Genomic DNA, 22,921 nt, shown 5'->3' with positions numbered 1-22,921 from the left:
AAATCTATGGTAAGACTTGAAATGGCTTTCTAGTAATGACCAACAACCAACTTGACAGAGCTTGAAGAATTTTTAAAAGAATAATGTGCAAATATTGTACAATCCAGGCTCTTAGAGACTTACCTAGAAAGACTCACAGCTGTAATGGCTTCCAAAGGGGATTCTAACAGAGGTGTGAATACATTCTGTATTTAATTTTCAATAAATTTGGTAAAATTTCTAAAACCATGTTTTCACTTTGTCATTATGGGGTATTGTGTGTCGATGGGTGAGAAGAAAATATATTTAATAAACTGTTTAGGATAGGGGGCAGTATTTTCACGGCCGGATAAAAAATGTACCGAACTAAACTGCTTACTACTCTTGCCCAGAAACGAGAATATGCATATTATTAGTAGATTTGGATAGAAAACACTCTGAAGTTTCTAAAACTGTTTGAATGGTGTTTATGAGTATAACAGAATTCATATGGCAGGCAAAAACCTGAGAAAATTCCAAGCAGGAAGTGGCCTGTCTGAGAATTGTAGTTCTTCTTTTGATTCTCTATGGAAACTACAGTATCTGTGGGGTTACGTTGCACTTTCTAAGGCTTCCATTGGCTGTCTAAAGCCTTCAGAAAACGGATTGAGCCGTCTCCTGTCTCTGGGCAGAGTATAGTTGCTCAGTTTCTCAGTGGTCTGCCTGGGGACAAAGAGTTTGGATATGCGCGTTCCCGCATGCACGCTGTTTTTTCTTTTCCTCTTTGAATGAATACACTATTGCCCGGTTGGAATATTATCGCTATTTTACGAGAAAAATACCATAAAAATTGATTTTAAACAGCGTTTGACATGCTTCTAAGTACGGTAATGGAACATTTAGACTTTTTTTGTCTCGAAATGCGCTCGCGCGTTACCCTTTGGAAAGTGACCTGAACGCACGAACAAAACGGAGGTATTTGGACATAACTATGGATTATTTGGAACAAAAACAACATTTGTTGTGGAAGTAGCAGTCCTGGGAGTGCATTCTGACGAAGATCAGCAAAGGTAATACAATATTTCTAATACTAATTCTGAGTTTAGTGAGCCCCGAACTTGGCGGGTGTCAAAATAGCTAGCCATGATGGCTGAGCTATGTACTCAGAATATTGAAAAATGTGCTTTCGCCGAAAAGCTATTTTAAAATCTGACATAGCGATTGCATAAAGGAGTTCTGTATCTATAATTCTTAAAATAATTGTTATCTATTTTGTCAACGTTTATGATGAGTAATTTGGTAAATTCACCGGAAGTTTTTGGTGGGAATACATGTTCTGAACATCACACGCCAATGTAAAAAGCAGTTTTTGGATATAAATATGAACTTGATATATATATATATAAAAGCTTGCTATTCAATCTAGTCAAATTAATAATGTAATTTCCTGAAATAAATGTTATATTGGTGAGGGCAGGACAGGGCACTCCCTTGGTCTTTTAGTTAGAGATAGGGCCATTTTACTGGCTCATCCGCCCTTCTCACGGTTGCACCTCTGCCCGCACGTCACTTCCTCCAGCCTCTTTCGCTTCCATCTTGCTCCCCGCGTGTGCGCGCTGCTAGTGTGCAGGTCAGTTAGGAGCTCTAAAATACCTTCTTTCCTGCACTGTTTCTGCCATTCTTCAACGACACAAGGTAAACAATATCCTTGGTTATCAGACCGGTGAAAATCTTGGAGTTTGTTTTCACGGGGACCTCGTAAACGAGTGTAGACTTGAGAGGTGGAGTCCAACAGGCCCCTTTCTAACGTTGGCTAACCTGTTAGCCTGATATCTAGCCAGCAGCGGCACAAGGCCCGTTAACTAAATCGTTTAATATCTGGCTTATACTTATCAGTGGTAATCGTCAATCTCTCAAATGCTTGTAGATATTTAGCAGGCGTGTCGATGGTCAAGGTTTTCAATTTTCTCACCATATTCCGCTCTTAACTTCTGTAGGTAGCTAGTTTGCGAATGTTAGCATTAGATAACCGTTATAATGACCTATTATTAACCAACTGGCTAGCACCCATATCCGGACAGATATTTGTATTTTACCTTTATTTAGCTAGGCAAGTCAGTTAAGAACAAATTCTTATTTTCAATGACGGTCTAGGAACAGTTAACTGCCTTGTTCAGAACGACAGATTTGTACCTTGTCAGCTCGGGGATTCAACCTTCCAACCTTTCGGTTACTAGTCCAACACTCTAACCACTAGGCTACCTGCCGCCCTAACTTGCTAACTAACGTTACTGGTAAATTGGTTGATAGTCTCAGTCAAGCAGACAAACGACAACTAGGTAACATTAGGTACAGTTTATTAATTTGTAAGCCGTCTGTCATTAACTTACTAGGAAACCTCGAATCGTTTGTTTTGTTTGCAGGTCTGTAGGAAGCGTCTTAACTTTTTCGCATTCTACTTCTACTGTAATTATCTAGCTAGTTAATGGCAGCTGCTAGACGACACTGTACTGCTCAACAGGCAGTTTAGAAGACATACCGCAGCCTTCACTTCCAACCATAATCTTGATTAGCTGCTTTTGGGGTATTTGCTAATTTACATGAACAGAGTACTAATACTCACTTGCCTAGGCGTGTGCCTTCAACTTGTATTTTATGACACAATTAAGATAGCCAGGCTACATGTACTTATGTGTGATGTTTGTAGCTAATAAATATATATATATATATGCACCGATATTACATTTTTGGCCGATATTGTCTTTGCCAAAAGGATACCGATAACCGATATTTACAATTTTTTAAGCATTCTAGTATTTTTAAGCATTCTAGTAAAGTTAAATAGTTAACACACACATGGATGCAGCGGTCTAAGGCACTGCATCTCAGTGCAAGAGGCGTCACTACATCTCAGTGCAAGAGGTGATACTACAGTTGCTGGTTCGAATCCAGGCTGTATCACATCCAGCCGTGATTGGGAGTCCAATAGGGCGGCACACAATTAGCCCAGCGTCGTCCGGGTTTGGCTGGGGTAGGCCGTCATTGTAAATAAGAATTTGTTCTTAACTGCCTAGTTAAATAAAGGTTACAGACACACACACACCACACTGACCAAAAAGTTATTTTGTTGGCATTTACGTATGTCCCCATTTCCAGTAAAACATAATCAAAACCTATTTCTTTCACTACTTGTTGTGCTGTTTCGTTGTTCATTTGGTCAGTCGTTTCATTCTCAACCAGGATTTCATGGAACGCCATTTGGGTCTTTTCTATGGAATGTCGTTTGAGTCTTTGCGCGTAAAAAAATAAGCTTGTTGACCAATGACGACCTGAATATGACTGCACGTCACATAATTTTACCCGTTCATACATTTTTTACATAGTGTAATCAATGTGTAATAACTATCACTCGTATTTCATATGTCACAACGATTCATCGATGGGTATGTTATCACACTGGTAATGTGGTCTCACGCACCTACAGTGCTGGTCATAAAAAAAAGCTAGAGAGCTCATGGATGCAAACAATGTTCTTCCCCAAAAACATAGAAAAACGACATTATCGGTTTCAGTAGCTATAGTTAGCTAGCTAACTCTATAGCTAGGCGTCATCATCTAAAATAACCCTCATTTATAAAACAGTTCTTATTTGATTAATGGTCGGACCCATCTATGTGAAGCTAGCCACAAAAAGGACTAGCCACAATAATGGACTTTGCGGTTAACCTTCAAAATAAAAGCATGACATAATTCTACTATTTGTATTCATTTGCATCACTGTCAATGACACACTTTTATTTTGAAGGCAAACTGCAAATTCTACTGTTGTGCCTAATCCTTATTGTGGCTAGCTTCACAACACAACACAACATTTTATATTTACATTTTAGTCATTTGGCAGACGCTCTTATCCAGAGCGACTTACAGTAGTGAATGCATACATTTCATTTTTTTTCGTACTGGTCCCCCGTGGTTGAGCCCCACTAGCCACTTTTACTTCCCTCACCAACTTTAAACATCAGCTATCTGAGCAGCTAACCGATCGCTGCAGCTGTACATAGTCCATCTGTGCATTGCCCACCCCATCTACCTACCTCACCCCCTTACTGTTTTTATTTTATTTACTTTTCTGCTCTTTTGCACACCTGTATCTCTACATGCACATAATCATATGCTCATTTATCACTCCAGTGTTAATCTGCTAAATTGTAATTGTTCGCTCCTATGGCCTATTTATTGCCTACCTCATGCCTTTTGCACACACTCTATATAGACTTTCTTTTTTCTACTGTATCATTGACTTGTTTATTGTGTTATTGGCTTGTTTATTGTTTACTCCATGTGTAACTCTGTGTTGTTGTCTGTGTCACACTGCTTTGCTTTATCTTGGCCAGGTCGCAGTTGTAAATGAGAACTTGTTCTCAACTTGCCTACCTGGTTAAATAAAGGTGAAATAAAATAAAAAAGATGATGCTAGCTGCTGCTTATAAAGATAGCTTTGGACAACGGGGTTAAGTAGCTGGCCAGCTATTTATTTTCATGAACTGAAGTTCAATTTCAATAGGCGAACAACAAGTGACAACCTAGCTAATACTTACAAGGATTACTAAATCATTGCTAAGAATAATGAAAATGACTGCAGTTTCTACTGGTCATTGTTTTCAGGCTGGTTGTATTGGTGCTAGCTAGGTACCCCAGAAGTTGTGGTTGAAAAAATGATGCTTCATTACCAATGCGCCATTGTAAACACATCGTTCGTGGCCGGTGTTTGCTTGTTTGCAGACTTTTTTGTACAGCTTTGACAGTGTTACTCTATATTTTTTGACAGGCAAAGACCCAAACGGCGTTCCATAGTATGTATGTCGTGAAGCTAATAGCAGTGACGCTATTACTGTGCAACCCCGGTAGGGCAACATCTGAACAATAGCGCACTTGGTAGTGTGTACCGGTGCTCAACCAGTCAGCGAAAGCCAACATCACCCACGACGGAAAATGGTTGATTGTCAAGGGCAATGAATTCTATTATCCTGGCTTTAATGGATTTCGCCTTTGAATTGTCTCGCTGAAATGGTGTTACTCTTCCAAATGACTGCTCGACTTGTTGACTGCTCGATCCACACAGCAGACATTATGGGCTAGTTTAGGAATGCTGTGTTGCACGTATAGCGCAAAAGTTTACGTGGCGTCGTTACATCATGTACCTAAGTTATATAGGTATGCACGTCAGCTTTGTCATCGGTTTTGCACATTGGTGTTAAACTAGACATCGGCCGATACCGATGTTGGCATTTCTAGCTAGTATTGGCCGATTCCGATATGTTCACCAATTATATTGTGCGTCCCTAATAAATAAATATATATATATATAATATTTTTAAAATAAAGGCCTAGCGAGTTAAGTGAGGCAGGGTTTGCAAATGTTTTTCAAAATGTAATGTTACATAACCAGAAACAAAAGGACAGTTATAGATGCGGTGATATAATAACTCAACACATACTGTGTCTATTTCAGATGAAAGAAATAATAATGAATCAAGAAAAACTTGCCAAACTTCAGGCACAAGTCCGCATCGGCGGCAAGGTAAGAAGCTGTTCACACCAATCAATTGTTTCTTCAGAGTGAATGTTTAGAAAAATCTGTCAATATGAAGCTCATGTCTCACACGTGTTAAAATATCAGGTACTTGATTCTATCTGTTCTCTTTTACAGGGCACTGCTCGCAGAAAGAAGAAGGTTGTGCACAGAACTGCAACTGCAGATGACAAGAAACTTCAGTTCTCCCTAAAGAAACTAGGAGTCAACAACATCTCTGGCATTGAAGAGGTAAGGTCTGGTCCAGGGTTAGACTGGTCCTCTCTCCCTCTGTAACCATCCCTTTTTAAATGGATGTTTGAGTACTTTAATTGGTATGAAATTGGAACCCACTGATTTCTTTGAGAGCAAAGGAGGGTTCATTTCAAGGCCCACTTTAGCTAGCTGTTGTATTTGAGTCTTCAGAAAGGGAGGTGTCTAGTCTTTCAGAGTGTATGTCTATAACTGCGAGTAACATCACATTCTCATTTCTCCTCTGTTCCTTGCAGGTGAACATGTTCACGAACCAGGGGACAGTGATCCACTTCAACAACCCCAAAGTACAGGCCTCCCTGGCAGCCAACACCTTCACCATCACTGGCCACGCCGAGACCAAGCAGCTGACAGAGATGCTCCCCAGCATCCTCAACCAGCTGGGAGCAGACAGTCTGACTAGCCTCCGGAGACTGGCTGAGGCTCTGCCCAAACAGGGTACGTGGGGCTGTGGGAGGGAGGGAGTGAGATGGGGAGGGAGTGAGATGGGGAGGGAGTGAGATGGGGAGGGAGTGAGATGGGGAGGGAGTGAGAGTGTGAGTGAGATTTTTTTCTTTCTCTGTTTGGAGTAATAATTTTTTACACTTTTTGCTTAGGAAACAGACTAATGAATACACCATTGGTTCTAATGGCTCAGGAGAGTCTGTTTTTAGGGGAAATATGGCCTGTGTTTTGGTTTTTGAAGGACAGCACTTTTGTTGTCACTTTGTTTTGATATCTTTGAGAGGGAGGCTGTTTGTTTCAAGGCCATGCATTTTATTGACATTTCAACATAGGCTTTACCTCATCTGTTTGACTTGGCCACAGGTAGTAAAGACATTTCTTTAGCATAAGTGTGTGTGAGGAGGCAAATTGGTAATAAAAAAACAGATAGGCATGCACAGTAGCAATCTCAAAGTTTTGGGATGGGGGGGGGATTTGATGTAGGGCTGAAGGGTCTTGGATTGATTTTGAGCACTGGGCAGGCACTGACATTGAAATAGAAATACCATTTGTTTAAACAGACTATTTTATAAAGGTCATGATCATGTATTGTATACAACTTACTGAAGACCAGAGGCATTTGTACATAGCTCTGCAACAGGTTTGTAACATCTCTTATTTCTTCCTCACAGCTGGAGATGGAAAAGCACCAATCGCCCCCATAGAGGAGGAAGATGATGATGTTCCAGGTGGGTCATGAACAGCCATCTCACAGTTAAGAGGTCATGATTGTTCATTGAGTTTACATCCCTGGTGTTACCCAAAATGCTGACTGGTACTTTTCATTTGTAATTTACAAAACAATAGTCAACTGTGAACTTGGAACACCTTCTCACAAAGCAACTGTCTTGATGTTGCAGAGGTTGTTGATTCTGCTCACTACAAGTCTTGTCACAAGTCTTGTCACACTCCTGATGGAAACACAATTACCCTGGAGCTTTCATTAACATAAAACACCGACGACACACTGGTTTGGGGTAAAGGCGTCAGCATGCTTCAGTTCGGCTGGCGGCCCAAACGAGGGTGCTCGCATACTCCCTGAAAAGACCTCAGCTTGAAAAATGAGAAAAAAGTGACAATAGTATTGCTTGTTCGTTTTAAAAGGCCTCAAAATAGTCTTGAATCAATCTAAGATAACTCAATAAATCTGTACTTTTTTTTGACATTTTTGACAAGGAGATCTTAGTCAGGAATTTTACATCTAACTAAGATGTTTGCAGTATTTCTCAAACAAATTTACATGAAAACGAGTTGTCTCTCGCTGAATGACAAGACTTATTGAAGAAGCCCTACTGTTGACCAATCACCGACGAAGGGGCATAGACTTCGGCTACCAATTTCAGTTTACCTCCAGAAAAAAATGTAGTGTGCCCAAACAGCTGAAAAACAGTCACCTAAGTCCAAAATGAACGAAAAGGTCACAATGTTGTCATAATATACGCACAAACTTTTCCAAACTGTTTTGTCTGGGAAGCATGCGGGCGCCTTTAGTCTTATGTGGAAGTGCAGTAATTGTGGCATCATTGTGTGTGAGAGTCACACCAGCCTCTTGCAGTTGATTTGATGCCATCCCACTCCCACCCTCTTGGCATGGATAGACATCTCCAGTTATTGATTCTTTTTCCTCCTTCCTTATTTCAACGTGACCATAGAGATTGTGTAGGTATCTTCAACAATGGCTTTTTGTCCTAGACACACGAGTTTTTGCTCTGTGACGTGCTCCTGTGGGTCTCCACAACAACCACGTGTAGTGTTATTTCACATTGTGGTAATTTATACTTTCTCCTATGTCTGTGTGACTTGTATTTTCCTGCAGATAATAGAAGCGTGGCAGGTTTGCTTACTTTTGGGAAGTGAAGGGGGTCATGCTAAGGGGATCTAACGATGACTGAACACTTGATGGTGATTGGAGTTGGGGTGGTGGGTTTAGTGTTTGAAATGTTGTTTATGAGTTCTGAAAGCACCGTTTGCTTTTCTTTGTGGAGAAAAATGGTCCATACACATGAGGTCGCCATTAGTTACCCACGGCTTTTCCCAAGGCTCTCCTCTTCTCGTAACCCAACGTTTTCACAAATGTAACAAACAATAACTCTCATTCAGCGTGAGGAGCGGTTGAAGCCCGATGACACGGGGTTAGCGGTCTGCCATCATGTCATTACCAGAGTTTAGTTTCCCACCCCCACTTTAAATTATATTCAGACCTTTAGAATTGTTTCGATTATAACCCTCGACCCCACCGAGCCAAATATGCACCCGACAGATTTATCAGATTATTGGGGGGGTAGAAATTATATCTGGGATCATGTTTCAGGTAAAACACCATTTTTTTCTTAAGTGGACTGAGACCAGTGGAAAGACTGATGGAAGCATGTATGTTTGGAGAGAGTACTGCTTGTTTCTTTCCCTGACTGACATGTAACTTACTGTTGTTGTTTCAGATCTGGTGGAGAATTTTGACGAGGCTTCTAAGGATGAGGCAAACTAAAGGAAACAACAGACCTTCAGGAGAGTGTCAACAGGACTTGACTTGGCCGTGGGGTGGGCACAAGGCGTTCTTTTTCTTGCCAACCGATTCTCCAAATGCTATTTTGTGCACTGCTGTCCGTGTCCAGTTTGAGAGTCAGTGAGAGGTTGTACGTACGTTACTGTATGTTGTCTCTCTGAGGTTCGAGGTCTCTTCAGCAGTTTCCTCCATGTTACTGAACCTCATTTCTTTGCAGTCTGGCTGAAACAATATCTGGAATAAACATTTTGTTATTGTCAACTAAGAGAATTGTGGTGTTTTATCTGATTACTTGAAATAAGGGGACAAAGGTGATTCCTCTTATCGGTTGTGTATTTTAAATGAACATACATCTGCCTGTTTACCTTCTTAGTTGCACCCTAAAGCCAGGATTTGATCTAAAGCATGCTATAGAGCAGCACACTAGACAGACGACGATGTGAAGTTAAGGTAATTTATGCTCGAGCTGACATGGGGTAGCGTTGACCGTGACTGCTATCTTGACTAATGTTGGTAAGTATGACCAAAAATTATTTGGACGACACCTTCAAATTAGTGGATTTGGGTATTTCAGCCACACCTGTTACTAACAGGTGTATAAACTCAAGCACACAGCTATGCAATATCCATAGACAAACATTGGCAGTAGAATAGCCCGTACTGAAGAGCTCAGTGACTTTAAATGTGGCACTGTCATAAGATGCCACCTTTCCAACAAGTCAGTTTGTCAAATTCCTGGCCTGCTAGAGCTGCCCCCGTCAACTATAAGTGGTGTTACTGTGAAGTGGAAACGTCTAGGAGCAACAACGGCTCAGCCGCGAAGTGATAGACCACACAAGTTCACAGAACGGGACCGCTGAGTGCTGAAACACACTACAGCATTCCAAACTTATAGAAACAAAATGAGCACAAGAACCGTTTGTTGGGAGCTTCATGAAATGGGTTTCCATGGCCGAGCGGCCACACATAAACGATCACCATGTGCAATGCCAAGCGTCAGCTGGAGTGGTGTAAAGCTTGCCGTCATTGGACTCGAGCAGTGGAAACGCATTCTCTGGAATGATGAATCGAGCTTCACCAACTGGCAGTCCGACGGACAAATCTGGATTTGGGGGATGACAGGAGAATGCTACCTGCCTGAATGCTTAGTGCCAACTGTATAGTTTGAGGAGGAATAATGGTCTGGGGCAGTTTTTCATGGTTTGGGCTCCTTAGTTCCATTGAAGAGAAATCTTATCGCTACAGCATACAAATACATTATAGACGATTCTGTGCTTCCAACCTTGTGGCAACAGTTTGGGGAAGGCCCTTTCCTGTTTCAGCATGTCAATCCCCCGTTGCACAAAGCGAGGTCCATACAGTAATGGTTTGTCAAGATTGGTGTGGAAGAACTTGACTGGCCTGCACAGAGCCCTGACCTCAACCCCATCAAACACCTTTTGGGATGAATTGGAACGTCAACTGCGAGCCAGGCCTAATCGCCCGACATCAGTGCCTGACCTCACTGATGCTCGTGGCTCAATGGAAGCAAGTCTTCATAGCAATGTTCCAACATCTAGTGGAAAGCCTTCCCAGAATAGTGGAGGCTGTTGTAGCAGCAAAGGGGGACCAACTCCATATTAATGCCCATGATTTTGGAATGAGATGTTCAGCTAGCAGGTGTCCACATACTTTTGGCCATGTAGTGTAACAACCCAGCAAATGACTTTATTTCAGAGATATGCAGCAACATACAGTCAGATACTGTTACCTAAAATGCACATAGTACATAAGACAGGAAAACACCACAAATAACATTAACATAATGTATACAGTACATGTATTGTTGAAATTGTTGAAGGCTTTTCGACCAGCAAAGGGGGGACCAACTCCATATTAAATGCCCATGCTTTTCAATGAGATGTTCGATAAGCAGGTGTCCACATTTGGCCATGTAGTGTATCTTCAAAAGGCCCTTTGTCCAAATGACTTGCATCTGTGCATTACACTTGGTAGAAGGGATAAACCAAGCCACTCATTTCTATAATAGCGTTAGATACCACTGTGAAAACAATATTTTTTGTGAAATGTTTCAATTTGTCGTTATAATATTGGTAGCAACAAAGTCGTTGTGGAAATCCATTGCAGTTCAACTCGACTACAAAACCTATAATGCACTGCTCTCTGGGGTGGCTAGCTAATGTATCTACACACTATAATACCTACAGTTGAAGTCAGAAGTTTACATACACCTTAGCCAAATACATTTAAACTCAGTTTTTCACAATTCTTGACATTAAATCCTAGTAAAAATCCCCTGTTTTAGGTCAGTTAGCATCACCACTTTATTTTAAGAATGTGAAATGTCAGAATAATAGTAGAGAGAATGATTTATTTCAGCTATTATTTCTTTCATCACATTCCCAGTGGGTCAGAAGTTTACATACAATCAGTTAGTATTTGTTAGCATTGCCTTTAAATTGTTTAACTTGGGTCAAATGTTTCGGGTAGCCTTCCACAAGCTCCCCACAATAAGTTGGGTGAATTTTGGCCCATTCCTCCTGACAGAGCTGGTGTAACTGAATCAGGTTTGTAGGCTTCCTTGCTCGCACACAGTTTTTCAGTTCTGCCCATACATTTTCTATAGGATTGAGGTCAGGGCTTTGTGATGGCCACTCCAATACCTTGACTTTGTTGGCCTTAAGCCATTTTGCCACAACTTTGGAAGTATGCTCTGGGTCATTGTGCATTTGGAAGACCCATTTGCGACCAAGCTTTAACTTTCTGACTGATGTCTTGAGATGTTGCTTCAATATATCCACATAATTTTCCTTTCTCATGATGCCATCTATTTTGTGAAGTGCACCAGGCCCTCCTGCAGCAAAGCACCACCACCACATGATACTGCCACCCCTGTGCTTCACGTTTGGGATGGTGTTCTTCGGCTTGCAAGCTTCCCCCTTTTTCCTCCAAACATAACGATGGTCATTATGGCCAAACAGTTCTATTTTTGTTTCATCAGACCAGAGGACATTTCTCCAAAAAGTATGATCTTTGTCCCCATATACAGTTGCAAACCGTAGTCTGGCTTTTTTTATGGCGGTTTTGGTGCAGTGGCTTCTTCCTTGCTTAGCGGCCTTTCAGGTTATGTCGAGATGGGACTCGTTTTACTGTGGATATAGCTACTTTTGTACCTGTTCCTCCAGCATCTTCACAAGGTCCTTTGCTGTTGTTCTGGGATTGATTTGCACTTTTCGCACTAAAGTACGTTCATCTCTAGGAGACAGAACGTGTCTCCTTCCTGAGCGGCATGACAGCTGCGTGGTCCCATGGGGTTTATACTTGCGCACTTATTGTTTGTACAGATGAACGTGGTACCTACAGGCGTTTGGAAATTGCTCCCAAGGATGAACCAGACTTGTGGAGGTCTCCAATTTTTTTCTGAGATCTTTACTGATTTCTTTTGATTTTCCTATTATGTCAAGCAAAGAGGCACTGAGTTTGAAGGTAGGCCTTGAAATACATCCACAGGTACACCTCCAATTGACTCAAATTATGTCAATTAGCCTATCAGAATCTTCTAAAGCCATGACATCATTTTCTGGAATTTTTCAAGCTGTTTAAAGGCACAGTCAATTTAGTCTATGTAAACTTCTGACCCACTGGAATTGTGATACAGTGAATTATTATATAGTGAAATAATCTGTCTGTAAACAATTGTTGGAAAAATTACTTGTGTCATGCGCAAAGTAGATATCCTAAACAACTTGCCAAAACTATAGTTTGTTAACAAAACATTTGTGGAATGGTTGAAAAAGGAGATTTAATGACTCCAACCTAAGTGTATGTAAACTTCCGACTTCAACTGTAAGTCAATATCAGCATGTTATGTAGCTTGCTGTATAATCGCATAAACACATTTATTAAGAGTATCTCAAGAGTTCAGTTTACAGTTCGTCTCTGCCCAGAGTGAGTGCAGAGTACGTAGGTATGGCAACAAAAACCTGAGATTGTATTTTAAGGAAAAACTAAATTGAGCACATCTAAGCGTAATATATACTTTGTCATGATATAAACGGATGAATGTGTTCTAGACAAATATGCCCATACCATATATTGACTGATTTGACGATCTGGAGTGCAGGTAATAGTTGAAATGTTATGAAATGTAATTGTGTTATCCCCTATCTAGTACATTGAGATTATAAACCGAGCGCAAGATCACGAGACTTCCGGGAACCCTTGACAAGCAGACCAGGCCGGGGTTTGAGAAGTCAATGAGAAAATCACAAATTCTTCCTTAGTTCATTTTCCAATTTAAAGGCACAACCTAGAATCGAGACAATGGCCTAAGTATTTGAACATTTTATTACCCCAACCTCGGTAAAGTGACAAAATGACATGTTTTCATTTTCTTAAAAAACAACTTTATATCGATGGAGATCACGACAGACATGGCAGCTCTGCTTCTAGCTCCTAAGCAACTTTGTTTTGTTAGATACTACTGCACTGGAGTTATGAACACAAGCATTATGTGCATGTGACCCAATACAAATGTATTTGAGTGCCTTTGACTTGACGGCATGCACTTGCGCGAGGCACAACCCAATAACGTGTTTCTGCGCATGAGCTTAGCTAGCCAAGTGGTATCAAGGATTTTATCGGAGAACCAGTTTCTGCCCATCTTCTTACTGTACTGTCTTTATTGTAGCTATGATGCATTACTACACTATTTCCTGATTTCACACAGACCAGTTAGAAGTTAAATCACGGGGAAAGTAATTTTACCCATTGATAGAACATAAGATTTCACCAAATTGACAGGGGTGGATTATCCCTCTCAAGATGGTTTACAATGTTAATGAAAAGTGATTAAAAAAAAAAAAAAACTTTATTTACAATACCAAAAAAGCAGCACCAGCAATATTTTGAACACTCATTTACCCTTGGATGGTATGTTAAAGGCTTAAAGGCCCAGTGCAGGCAAAAACATGATTTTCCTGTGTTTAATATATCTTTCCACATTGAGGTTGGAATAATACTGTGAAAATTATGCAATTGTAGTGTAAGAGTTGTTTGAAAAGACTACCTGAAACTTCAGCCTGTTTTGGTGGGTTGGAGTTTTTGCCTGCCTATGACATCACCAGGCGGTAAATCCATTAATGGAGCAATAAGAAGTAGTTCCAAACCTCTGCCAATAACAGTTAGTTTCCCCTCTCCACTTAGACCACTCCCAGACAGTCCTAGCAACATTTTTGCTTGAGAAAGTGCTCTTGTTAAGCTGTTTCTTTTTTACCATTTTGATTGAAAACAACCCATTTCCTCCAATGTAAGTCAGTCATAAACAAAAACAAATTAAAACATCCTACCTACAGAAGCATCCACACATTTTCCCCAAAGCAATCCATTTGATCTACTTAATTTCATCCCAACTTTATAGTGTTTACCCGTTACTTGAGCAAAATTCTCAAATGAAAAGTGTGCACTTAAACTTTCACAAAAATCTTCCATTGATATCAATGCATGATTAGAGCAGACGTTTGGGTTTAAGCACTACTTTCTTACATTAGCATTTGGCTCAAAACTTATTTACATTGTAACAAACTAAACTCAAAGAAAACCAAAACCGTGGCCTGAAACTGACACATTTGAGTTGCATGTCTCCATAAATACTCACATGCTTCATCAAAACCATTCCCACCTGTGCTTCACCTTAAAAGATAACAGTCTCAAACATGATCCACAATTGTCCTCAGCCTTATTTCTCTTTTCTTTATGGTGTCCACTGTATTTCCATTCACAGGCAGTCCCTCCTCTTGTGCCCCAGGTTAGTGGGTTACTCTCTGATCCCCATCAGCAGCTTCAGTAGGTGGGCCTCCATCACCTGTTGAACTGTTCAGAGAAGAGAGACATGTTTCAGCCATAGCCTACTACTGCACAGAGATATTATGCAACAATTGAGGTTTTAGAAGTTAAAAGAAATGAAAAGCAAATATCTGAAAGTTTGGTGAGTATTGAGCAAACAAAAAAAGCAAGTATCTGGTAGGGTTCATTAAATGTAAATAGGAATGCTAGTTAGTTAAAGCTATCCTCAAACTGAGAAAAGATAATTGAATTACAGCTCCAAAATGCCAGCATTTTAAAACGTTAAATCCCTGTTCATACCATGGGACTAACATCCAAGTCATGAAATCTTGGATGTTAGTTGAGCATGGTTTGTAAAGTGGGATCTGATGCCATAACAGATGACATGTTTATCCTTGGCAAACACAGCACTATAAAAAAATGTTTATTCTGATCCTAGTCAGGCCTAGTGAAACCCGTGGACCAGACTGTTAGAATCAGAGGAGATCCCGCTAAGATGGCCTCATTTGCATAATTGTATCAAAACCCAGAAATCTGATTGCGGAAGAGGGGATGTGGGGGGGGAAGGGATTACTGTTATACACAGACAAGAAGGAACTCACCAAATACCCCTGTATTTCTTTAAACATACAGTGGGGTAAAAAAGTATTTGATCCCCTGCTGATTTTGTACATTTGCCCACTTACAAAGAAATGATCAGTCTATAATTTTAATAGTAGGTTTATTTGAACAGTGAGAGACAGAATAACAAAAATATCCAGAAAAACGCATGTCAAAAATGTTATAAATTGATTTGCATTTTAATGAGGGAAATAAGTATTTGACCCCTCTCAATCAGAAAGATTTCTGGCTCCCAGGTGTCTTCTATACAGATGAGATTAGGAGCACACTCTTAAAGGGAGTGCTCCTAACCGTAGCTTGTTACCTGTAAAAAAGACACCTGTACACAGAAGCAATCAATCAATCAGATTCCAAGTTCTCCACCATGGCCAAGACCAAAGAGCTCTCCAAGGATGTCAGGGACAAGATTGAAGACCTACACAAGGCTGGAATGGGCTACAAGACCATCGCCAAGCAGCTTGGTGAGAAGGTGACAACATTTGGTGCGATTATTCGCAAATGGAAGAAACACAAAAGAACTGTCAATATCCCTCTGCCTGGGGCTCCATGCAAGATCTCACCTCGTGTAGTTGCAATGATCATGAGAACGGTGAGGAATCAGCCTAGAACTACACGAGAGGATCTTGTCAATGATCTCAAGGCAGCTGAGACCATAGTCACCAAGAAAACAATTGGTAACACACTACGCCGTGAACGACTGAAATCCTGCAGCGCCTGCAAGGTCCCCCTGCTCAAGAATACATATACATGCCCGTCTGAAGTTTGCCAATGAACATCTGAATGATTCAGAGGGCAACTGGTGAAAGTGTTGTGGTCAGATGAGACCAAAATGGAGCTCTTTGACATCAACTCAACTCGCCGTGTTTGGAGGAGGAGGAATGCTGCCTATGACCCCAAGAACACCATCTCCATCGTCAAACATGGAGGTGGAAACATTATGCTTTGGGGGTGTTTTTCTGCTAAGGGGACAGGACAACTTCACCGCATCAAAGGGACGATGGACGGGGCCATGTACCGTCAAATCTTGGGTGAGAACCTCCTTCCCTCAGCCAGGGCATTGAAAATGGGTCGTGGATGGGTATTCCAGCATGACAATGACCCAAAACACACGGCCAAGGCAACAAAGGAGTGGCTCAAGAAGAAGCACATTAAGGTCCTGGAGTGGCCTAGCCAGTCTCCCGTCCTTAATCTCAAAGAAAATCTGTGGAGGGAGCTGAAGGTTCGAGCTGCCAAACGTCAGCCTCGAAACCTTAATGACTTGGAGAAGATCTGCAAAGAGGAGTGGTACAAAATCCCTCCTGAGATGTGTGCAAACCTGGTGGCCAACTACAAGAAACGTCTGACCTCTGATTACCAACAAGGGTTTTGCCACCAAGTACGAAGTCATGTTTTGCAGAGGGGTCAATTACTTATTTCCCTCATTAAAATTCAAATCATTTTATAACATTTTTGACGTGTTTTTCTGGATTTTTTTGTTGTTATTCTGCCTCTCACTGTTCAAATAAACCTACTATTAAAATTATAGACTGATCATTTCTTTGTCAGTGGGCAAACGTACAAAATCAGCAGGGGATCAAATACATTTTCCCCCCCCACTGTAGTCCAAGATAATCTCACTGCACAATATCTTTATGTAAGTAGACCGTGCATAACACAAATAAAGAAATGCTATATTTCTGCTTTATGTATGTATGCCTAGACTACAAGACCTCTTTAGTCATGATATTTGAACTTGTTCTTCATGATGAGAAGTATATAGCCTAAATATGATCTGTATGAGATGCATATTTGTATACCATTCCTATGGCCCATTGCCACAGCCATATCCATAGCGTTGAAGCCAGAGTCAGACTCAACGGTGGGGTCGGCGCCACTTTCTGTGACAGGAAAGGATGGAAAATGTCAGATTACGACCTGCCTGGATCAACACAGCCTAAATATAAGCAACATATCTCATCAAAATCATCAGCGCAGACCAAGCTTTTAACACAACATATTGTCTCAGTTAATAAAAGTCAGAGAATCATTAATCTAGAAAGTGACAGTTGCCACCAATGTGGTTTGTTAGTACAGTAAGTCTGCTGAATGGAAGGTCAGTCTGGGCTTCATTTCTTCCTGTACATGCTCCAGCCCCTCAGTCAGTCAGTTCTTACCTAGGAGAATTTCCACACAACGCAAATGGTTTCCATGGACGGCGTAGAGTACGGGAACCCCTCCGTTCTGAAACCGTAAGAGTGACATTTTCAACAGGAACAAATGTTGCTCTATGATTGGTTTAACATACTGTACATTCAAATTAAGCCATACACAAGAATACAGATGAAAATCCTGATGTAACATTCCTACCCAGTCATATTCATTGACATCCACCCCACAGTCGATGAGCATCTTCACGATGTCTGTGTATCCCTTGCTGCAGGCCAGAGACAGAGCACTCTCTCTGCCTTTCGCCAACAGGTTGGGGTCCGCTCCCTAAAGGAAGAGGACATGGAAGAGAGTATTGGTGAGAAAAGCATCTGGGCTAAATGGATTCAACAATACATACTGTATACAGTATGTTAATGTTATTTGTGGTGTTTTCCTGTCTTATGTACATTTTAGGTAACAGTATCTGACTGTATGCTGCATATCTCTGAAATAGTCATTTGCTGGGTTGTTACACTACATCACCAAAAGTATGTGGACACCTGCTTGCCCAACATTTCATTCCAAAATCGTGGGCATTAATATGGAGTTGGTCCCCTCTTCGCAGCTATAACAGCCTCCACTCTTCTGGGAAGGCTTTCCACTAGATGTTGGAACATTGCAGCAGAGACTTGCTTCCATTCACCACAAGCATTGGTGAGGTCAGGCACTGATGTTGGGGTACTAGGTCTGGCTCGCAGTCGATGTTCCAATTCATCCCAAAGGTGTTTGATGGGGTTGAGGTTATGACTCTGGTTATGCCAGTCAAGTTCTTCCACATCAATCTTGACAAACTATTTCTGTATGGACCTCGCTTTGGGTACTGGGGATTGTCATGCTGAAACAGGAAAGGGCCTTCCCCAAACTGTTGCCACAAAGTTGGAAGCACAGAATCGTCTACAATGTCATTGTATGCTGTAGCGTTACGATTTCCCTTCACTGGAACTAAGGGGCCTAGCCTGTACCATGAAAAACAGCCCCAGACCATTAGTCCTCCTCCACCAAACTTTACAGTTGGCACTATGCATTCAGGCAGGTAGCATTCGTCAAACCAAAATTCGTCCACCGGACTGCCAGATGACTGCGCCAGAGTCCAATGGTGGCGAGCTTTACACCACTCCATCCGACACTTGGCATTGCGCATGGTGATCTTAGGCTTGTGTGGCTGCTCGGCCATGGAAACCCATTTCATGAAGCTCCCGACGAACAGTTCTTGTGCTGACGTTGCTTCCAGAGGCAGTTTGGAACTCGGTAGTGAGTGTTGCAAACGAGGATAGACAATTTTTACATGATTCAGCACTCGGCGGTCCCGTTCTGTGAGCTTGTGTGGTCTACCACTTTGCGGCTTATCAGTTGTTACTCCTAGACTTTCCACTTCACAATAACAGCACTTAGTTGACCGGGGCAGCTCTAGCAGGGCAGAAATTTTACGAACTGACTTATTGTAAAGGTGGCATCCTATGGCAGTGCCATGTTGAAAGTCACTGAGCTGTTCAGTAAGGTCATTCTACTGCCAATGTTTCTCAATAGAGATTGCATGGCTGTGTGCTCCATTTTATACACCTGTCAAAGACGGGTGTGGCTGAAATAGCCGAATCCACTAATTTGAAGGGGTGTCCACATACACCACCCTTCAAAAGTTGGAGGTCACTTAGAAATGTCCTTGTTTTTGAAGGAAAATCAAATTTTTTGTCCATTAAAATAATATCAAATTGATCACAAATATCGTGTAGACATTGTTACTGTTGTAAATGACTATTGTAGCTGGAAACGGCAGATATTTTTATGGAATATCTACATAGGCATATAGAGGCCCATTATCAGCAACCATCACTCCTGTGTTCCAATGGCACATTGTGTTAGCTAATCCAAGTTCATCATTTTAAAAGGCTAATTGATCATTAGAAAACCCTTTTGCAATTATGTTAGCACAGCTGAAAACTGTTGTCCTGATTAAAGAAGCAATAAAACTGGCCTTCTTTAGACTACTTGTACCTGGAGCATCTGCATTTGTGGGTTCGATTACAGGCTCAAAATGTCCAGAAACAAAGAGACTGGTATTTTGCGGGTACCATTTAATGAAGCTGCCAGTTGACGACTTGTGAGGCATCCGTTTCTCAAACTAGACACTAATGTACTTGTCCTCTTGCTCAGTTGTGCACCAGAGCCTCCCACTCCTCTTTCTATTCTGGTTAGAGCCAATTTGCGCTGTACTGTGAAGGGAGTAGCTTCATTAAATAGTAGCCGCAAAACATCAGTCTCAACGTCAGTGAAGAGGCGACTCCGGGATGCTGGCCTTCTAGGCCGAGTTCCTCTGTCCAGTGTCTCTCTGTCCAGTGTCTGTTCTTTTGCCCATCTTAATCTTTTCTTTTTATTGGCCAGTCAGATATGGCTTTTTCTTTGCAGCTCTGCCTAGAAGGCCAGCATCCCTGTCTGACTTCCGTTTACTGATAGTTAGCTAATACGTCTAAGGAAATAATAAAGACGAAACGCAACTGTCTAGCTAACGTTAATGTTAGCTAGCCCAAGATAGGCCCTCTCTTGGGTGAACTAGAGCTGTTCTTTGCAACTCTGCCTAGAAGGCCAGCATCCCGGAGTCGCCTCTTCACTATTGACATTGAGACTGGTGTTTTGCGGGTACAATTTAATGAAGCTGCCAGTTGAGGACTTGTGAGGCGTCCGTTTCTCAAACTAGACACTAATGTACTTGTCCTCTTTGGTTTTGTAATGATCAATTAGCCTTTTAAAATGATAAAATCTGATTAGTTAACATAACATGCCATTGGAACACAGGAGTGATGATTGCTGATAATGGGCCCCTGTACGCCGATGTAGATATTCCATTAAAAAAGCAATTTCCAGCTACAATAGTCATTTACAACATTAACAATGTCTACACTGTATTTCTGATCAATTTGATGTTATTTTAATGGAAAGAGAAAAAAAAGGTGCTTTTCTTTCAAAAACAAGGACATTTCTAAGTGACCCCAAACCTTTGAACGGTAGTGTATAGTACATGTCTCAACATGTTGTTCTTACGTTCTGGAGCAGGAACTCTACGACAGCTATCTGTCCGTGTGCTGCGGCCCACATCAGGGGGGTGAAGCCTTCCTCATCCTGCAGGTTAATCACTGTCTCTACAGCGATACAAACATCAAAGCGGTCAGTAACATGTTTCACATATTTCTAGTCAACCCGTGAAGCCCTTTATAGACATTTGAGTTAATGTTATTCTTATCTTACCAACTGTTAATTACGTGACTGTTCATGGTTGTAACGAGCCCAACATCAATATACCATTAACAAACAGACATGAATACAACTCCACCCTGAGGGACATTGCCACCTTGTTCAATCCTGCTGGCCAAGAAAACCATTTCTCCCTGTGCTGCCAGCTGGTGAATGGACAGGGCTGGAAAGAAGGCATAAGTCACATGTATCATTCAATGTTAGAGTCAAGTACGTTTTAGGTTGTAGTCTATGTTTAAGAGGGTAAGTGACATGTGACAAACTTTTTTAGTTTAGGATGAGCTCAGGTACTTACAGTGGACCAGAAGAGGAGTGGAGGACACCTCGTTTCCACGGTGCTTGTTGGTGAGTGTTGTCGACTGTTTGATGGGGGAGAAATGTTTGGTGGTGGATGGGGTGTAAACATGACGCACTTGTATTCCTGGTGAGGGCGACGTCTGAATATTACACTCGGCTGAAAGAGGAAAAAGAGATATAGCATCAACCATCAGCTCAGCTCAATTGAGGAGCAAAATATCTCCTCTGATTTTCTGGGGTCGAATATGGAAATCACATTGTAATACTAATAAGGAGTGCATCAACACTTGGTAGTCAGTTGGTACCTTTAAATAAAACAGACGCCACCTCCAAGTCGGAATTGACCTGGTCCTGGATGTTTTTGCTGTCCTCCTCGTTGAGCGACTTGACGAACCTTGAGCACACGTTCATATCAAAGCGGTTGGGCAGGATGAACTTGATCCCCATGGCCACGTTCTGTGCACCTGTGTCGTCCACACTCCCACCCGGGTGTTCCGACTTGATGTTACTCATATCTGGCATGACACATATCCCCTCCATCTCTTTGGAGACCGAACTGGTCCTACCTGCTACTGAACCTGTGTCCATGACCGAGACAGTGACACAGTGAGTCAGAGGGTCAACTCTGCGCCGGGTGGATGTGATCTATCTGGTAAATAAATAAACGCTTTGATCACCACATCCGGTCTCCAATAGAAGATACTAAAAGCCTAGAATGGATACAAAAGCAACATCAGAATGTGGTAACGTTAGTTCAAGTTAGTGTGTGCCAATGTCATCAATTTATAAGCATGCAAAGCTGATGTCTTTTATTTAAAAAAAATATATATATTTAATACTACACCAATCATGAATTACTACTGTCTATGTGCTGTGTATATACCTTTTAAACAATAAGTGTCAACAATAAAAATAAAAAAAACTGGGTAACGTTAGTGATGCTATGCATAAATCCAACAGGAGAGAGTGGGGTTGTAAGTGAACAGACAATGATCATTCCTAAATAACAACATGCGTGCAAAAACAAGTTCGAAGGCATGTATTCCGCGTCAGTTGAGACTAGCATTGTCTATGCAACTTGCTAGTTTTAAAAGAGCTAGCTAGCTAATTCTTGGACCTTCAACCAAATTCTGTCCGACTTACGAAACCCAACTGTCTAGCTAACGTTATTGTTAACTAGCCCAAGATATGCCCTCTTGGGTGAACGAGAGCTAACTAGCTAACCAAGTCAGAAATACGTCAGTCTTTCTGGCTTAGTGTTAGCTAGTTAGCATTGTTAGCTAGCTAACAGACCCAGCAGAATCCCTTACAAGCAAACTAACGTACTGATTACAAGCACAAATAAAACCGTAGTAAGGTGAGTCACAATAATACAGAATGATTTCTTACCTAGTAACACATTTTGTGTAATGTTCACCGCTGTTGCAACGATTTGACAGCTGGCTTTGTGCTTGTTTTGATGTTTCTCGCGCATGAGCAGTTTCTTCAGATCAATGTTTTTTTTCTCCACATGTGACAGATTTAATCGTAAAGGTATGGGTGAATGATACGATTCAGAAAAAACATATTTTTCTAGTGAAAGACCTATTAAACAGATTTTGGTTTAAATTAAAGGTAATTAATGGATGAATTGGTTAAATGAATTACGCTAAAATAACCACACCTCTAAATTAGATTTTTAGTCAGTAGTCTGGTTGTGTATGTAGAATATTGATATTTCTAAAAGGCCTATGCATCAAAAGGCCTATGCATCAAAATCGTCGAGGCCTTGGGGACCTGTGTTTTACCTGTGTCAGCTCCAAAAACCTAAATCATGTTGAATTAAAGTTACCATGACATTTTGCAATGTTTGTTTAATCCCTTTTAATTCTAAATGTTGAATAATAGATTGTGCTACATTCACACCGGTTACACTGCTGTGAGACTAGAGATCACAG

The 22,921-nt window shown here is 41.2% G+C and overlaps 2 protein-coding genes across 3 annotated transcripts; one reads left to right on the top strand and one right to left on the bottom strand.

The window, feature by feature from the left end:
* Window positions 1-1,496: 1,496 nt before the first annotated feature.
* Window positions 1,497-9,050, top strand: LOC100194627 (basic transcription factor 3-1). 2 transcript variants are annotated; one of them, XM_014139938.3, is made up of 6 exons: window positions 1,497-1,588; window positions 5,471-5,539; window positions 5,669-5,782; window positions 6,040-6,241; window positions 6,919-6,975; window positions 8,725-9,050. In XM_014139938.3, the coding sequence occupies exons 2-6, from the start codon at window positions 5,471-5,473 to the stop codon at window positions 8,769-8,771; spliced, it is 489 nt and encodes a 162-aa protein (XP_013995413.1). In that variant the 5' UTR covers window positions 1,497-1,588; the 3' UTR covers window positions 8,772-9,050. The 2 variants fall into 2 exon arrangements, with proteins under 2 accessions (XP_013995413.1, NP_001133184.1); NM_001139712.1 differs by having other exon boundaries at window positions 1,573-1,653; window positions 8,725-9,048.
* Window positions 9,051-13,115: 4,065 nt separating this feature from the next.
* On the bottom strand, window positions 13,116-22,516 carry LOC106569021 (ankyrin repeat family A protein 2). The gene is made up of 9 exons (XM_014139956.3): window positions 22,374-22,516; window positions 21,290-21,694; window positions 20,983-21,141; window positions 20,785-20,850; window positions 20,478-20,575; window positions 17,601-17,726; window positions 17,408-17,474; window positions 17,051-17,131; window positions 13,116-14,660 (listed from the first exon to the last, which is right to left on the bottom strand). Exons 2-9 carry the CDS (start codon window positions 21,570-21,572, stop codon window positions 14,605-14,607), a joined length of 936 nt encoding a protein of 311 aa, XP_013995431.1. The 5' UTR covers window positions 21,573-21,694; window positions 22,374-22,516; the 3' UTR covers window positions 13,116-14,604.
* Between the last annotated feature and the right edge of the window lie 405 nt (window positions 22,517-22,921).

The sequence above is a fragment of the Salmo salar genome, chromosome 01 (assembly GCF_965601325.2).
Source record: "Salmo salar chromosome 01, fSalSal1, whole genome shotgun sequence".
NCBI lineage: Eukaryota > Metazoa > Chordata > Actinopteri > Salmoniformes > Salmonidae > Salmo > Salmo salar.
This window is presented reverse-complemented; position numbering and strand designations above follow the sequence as displayed.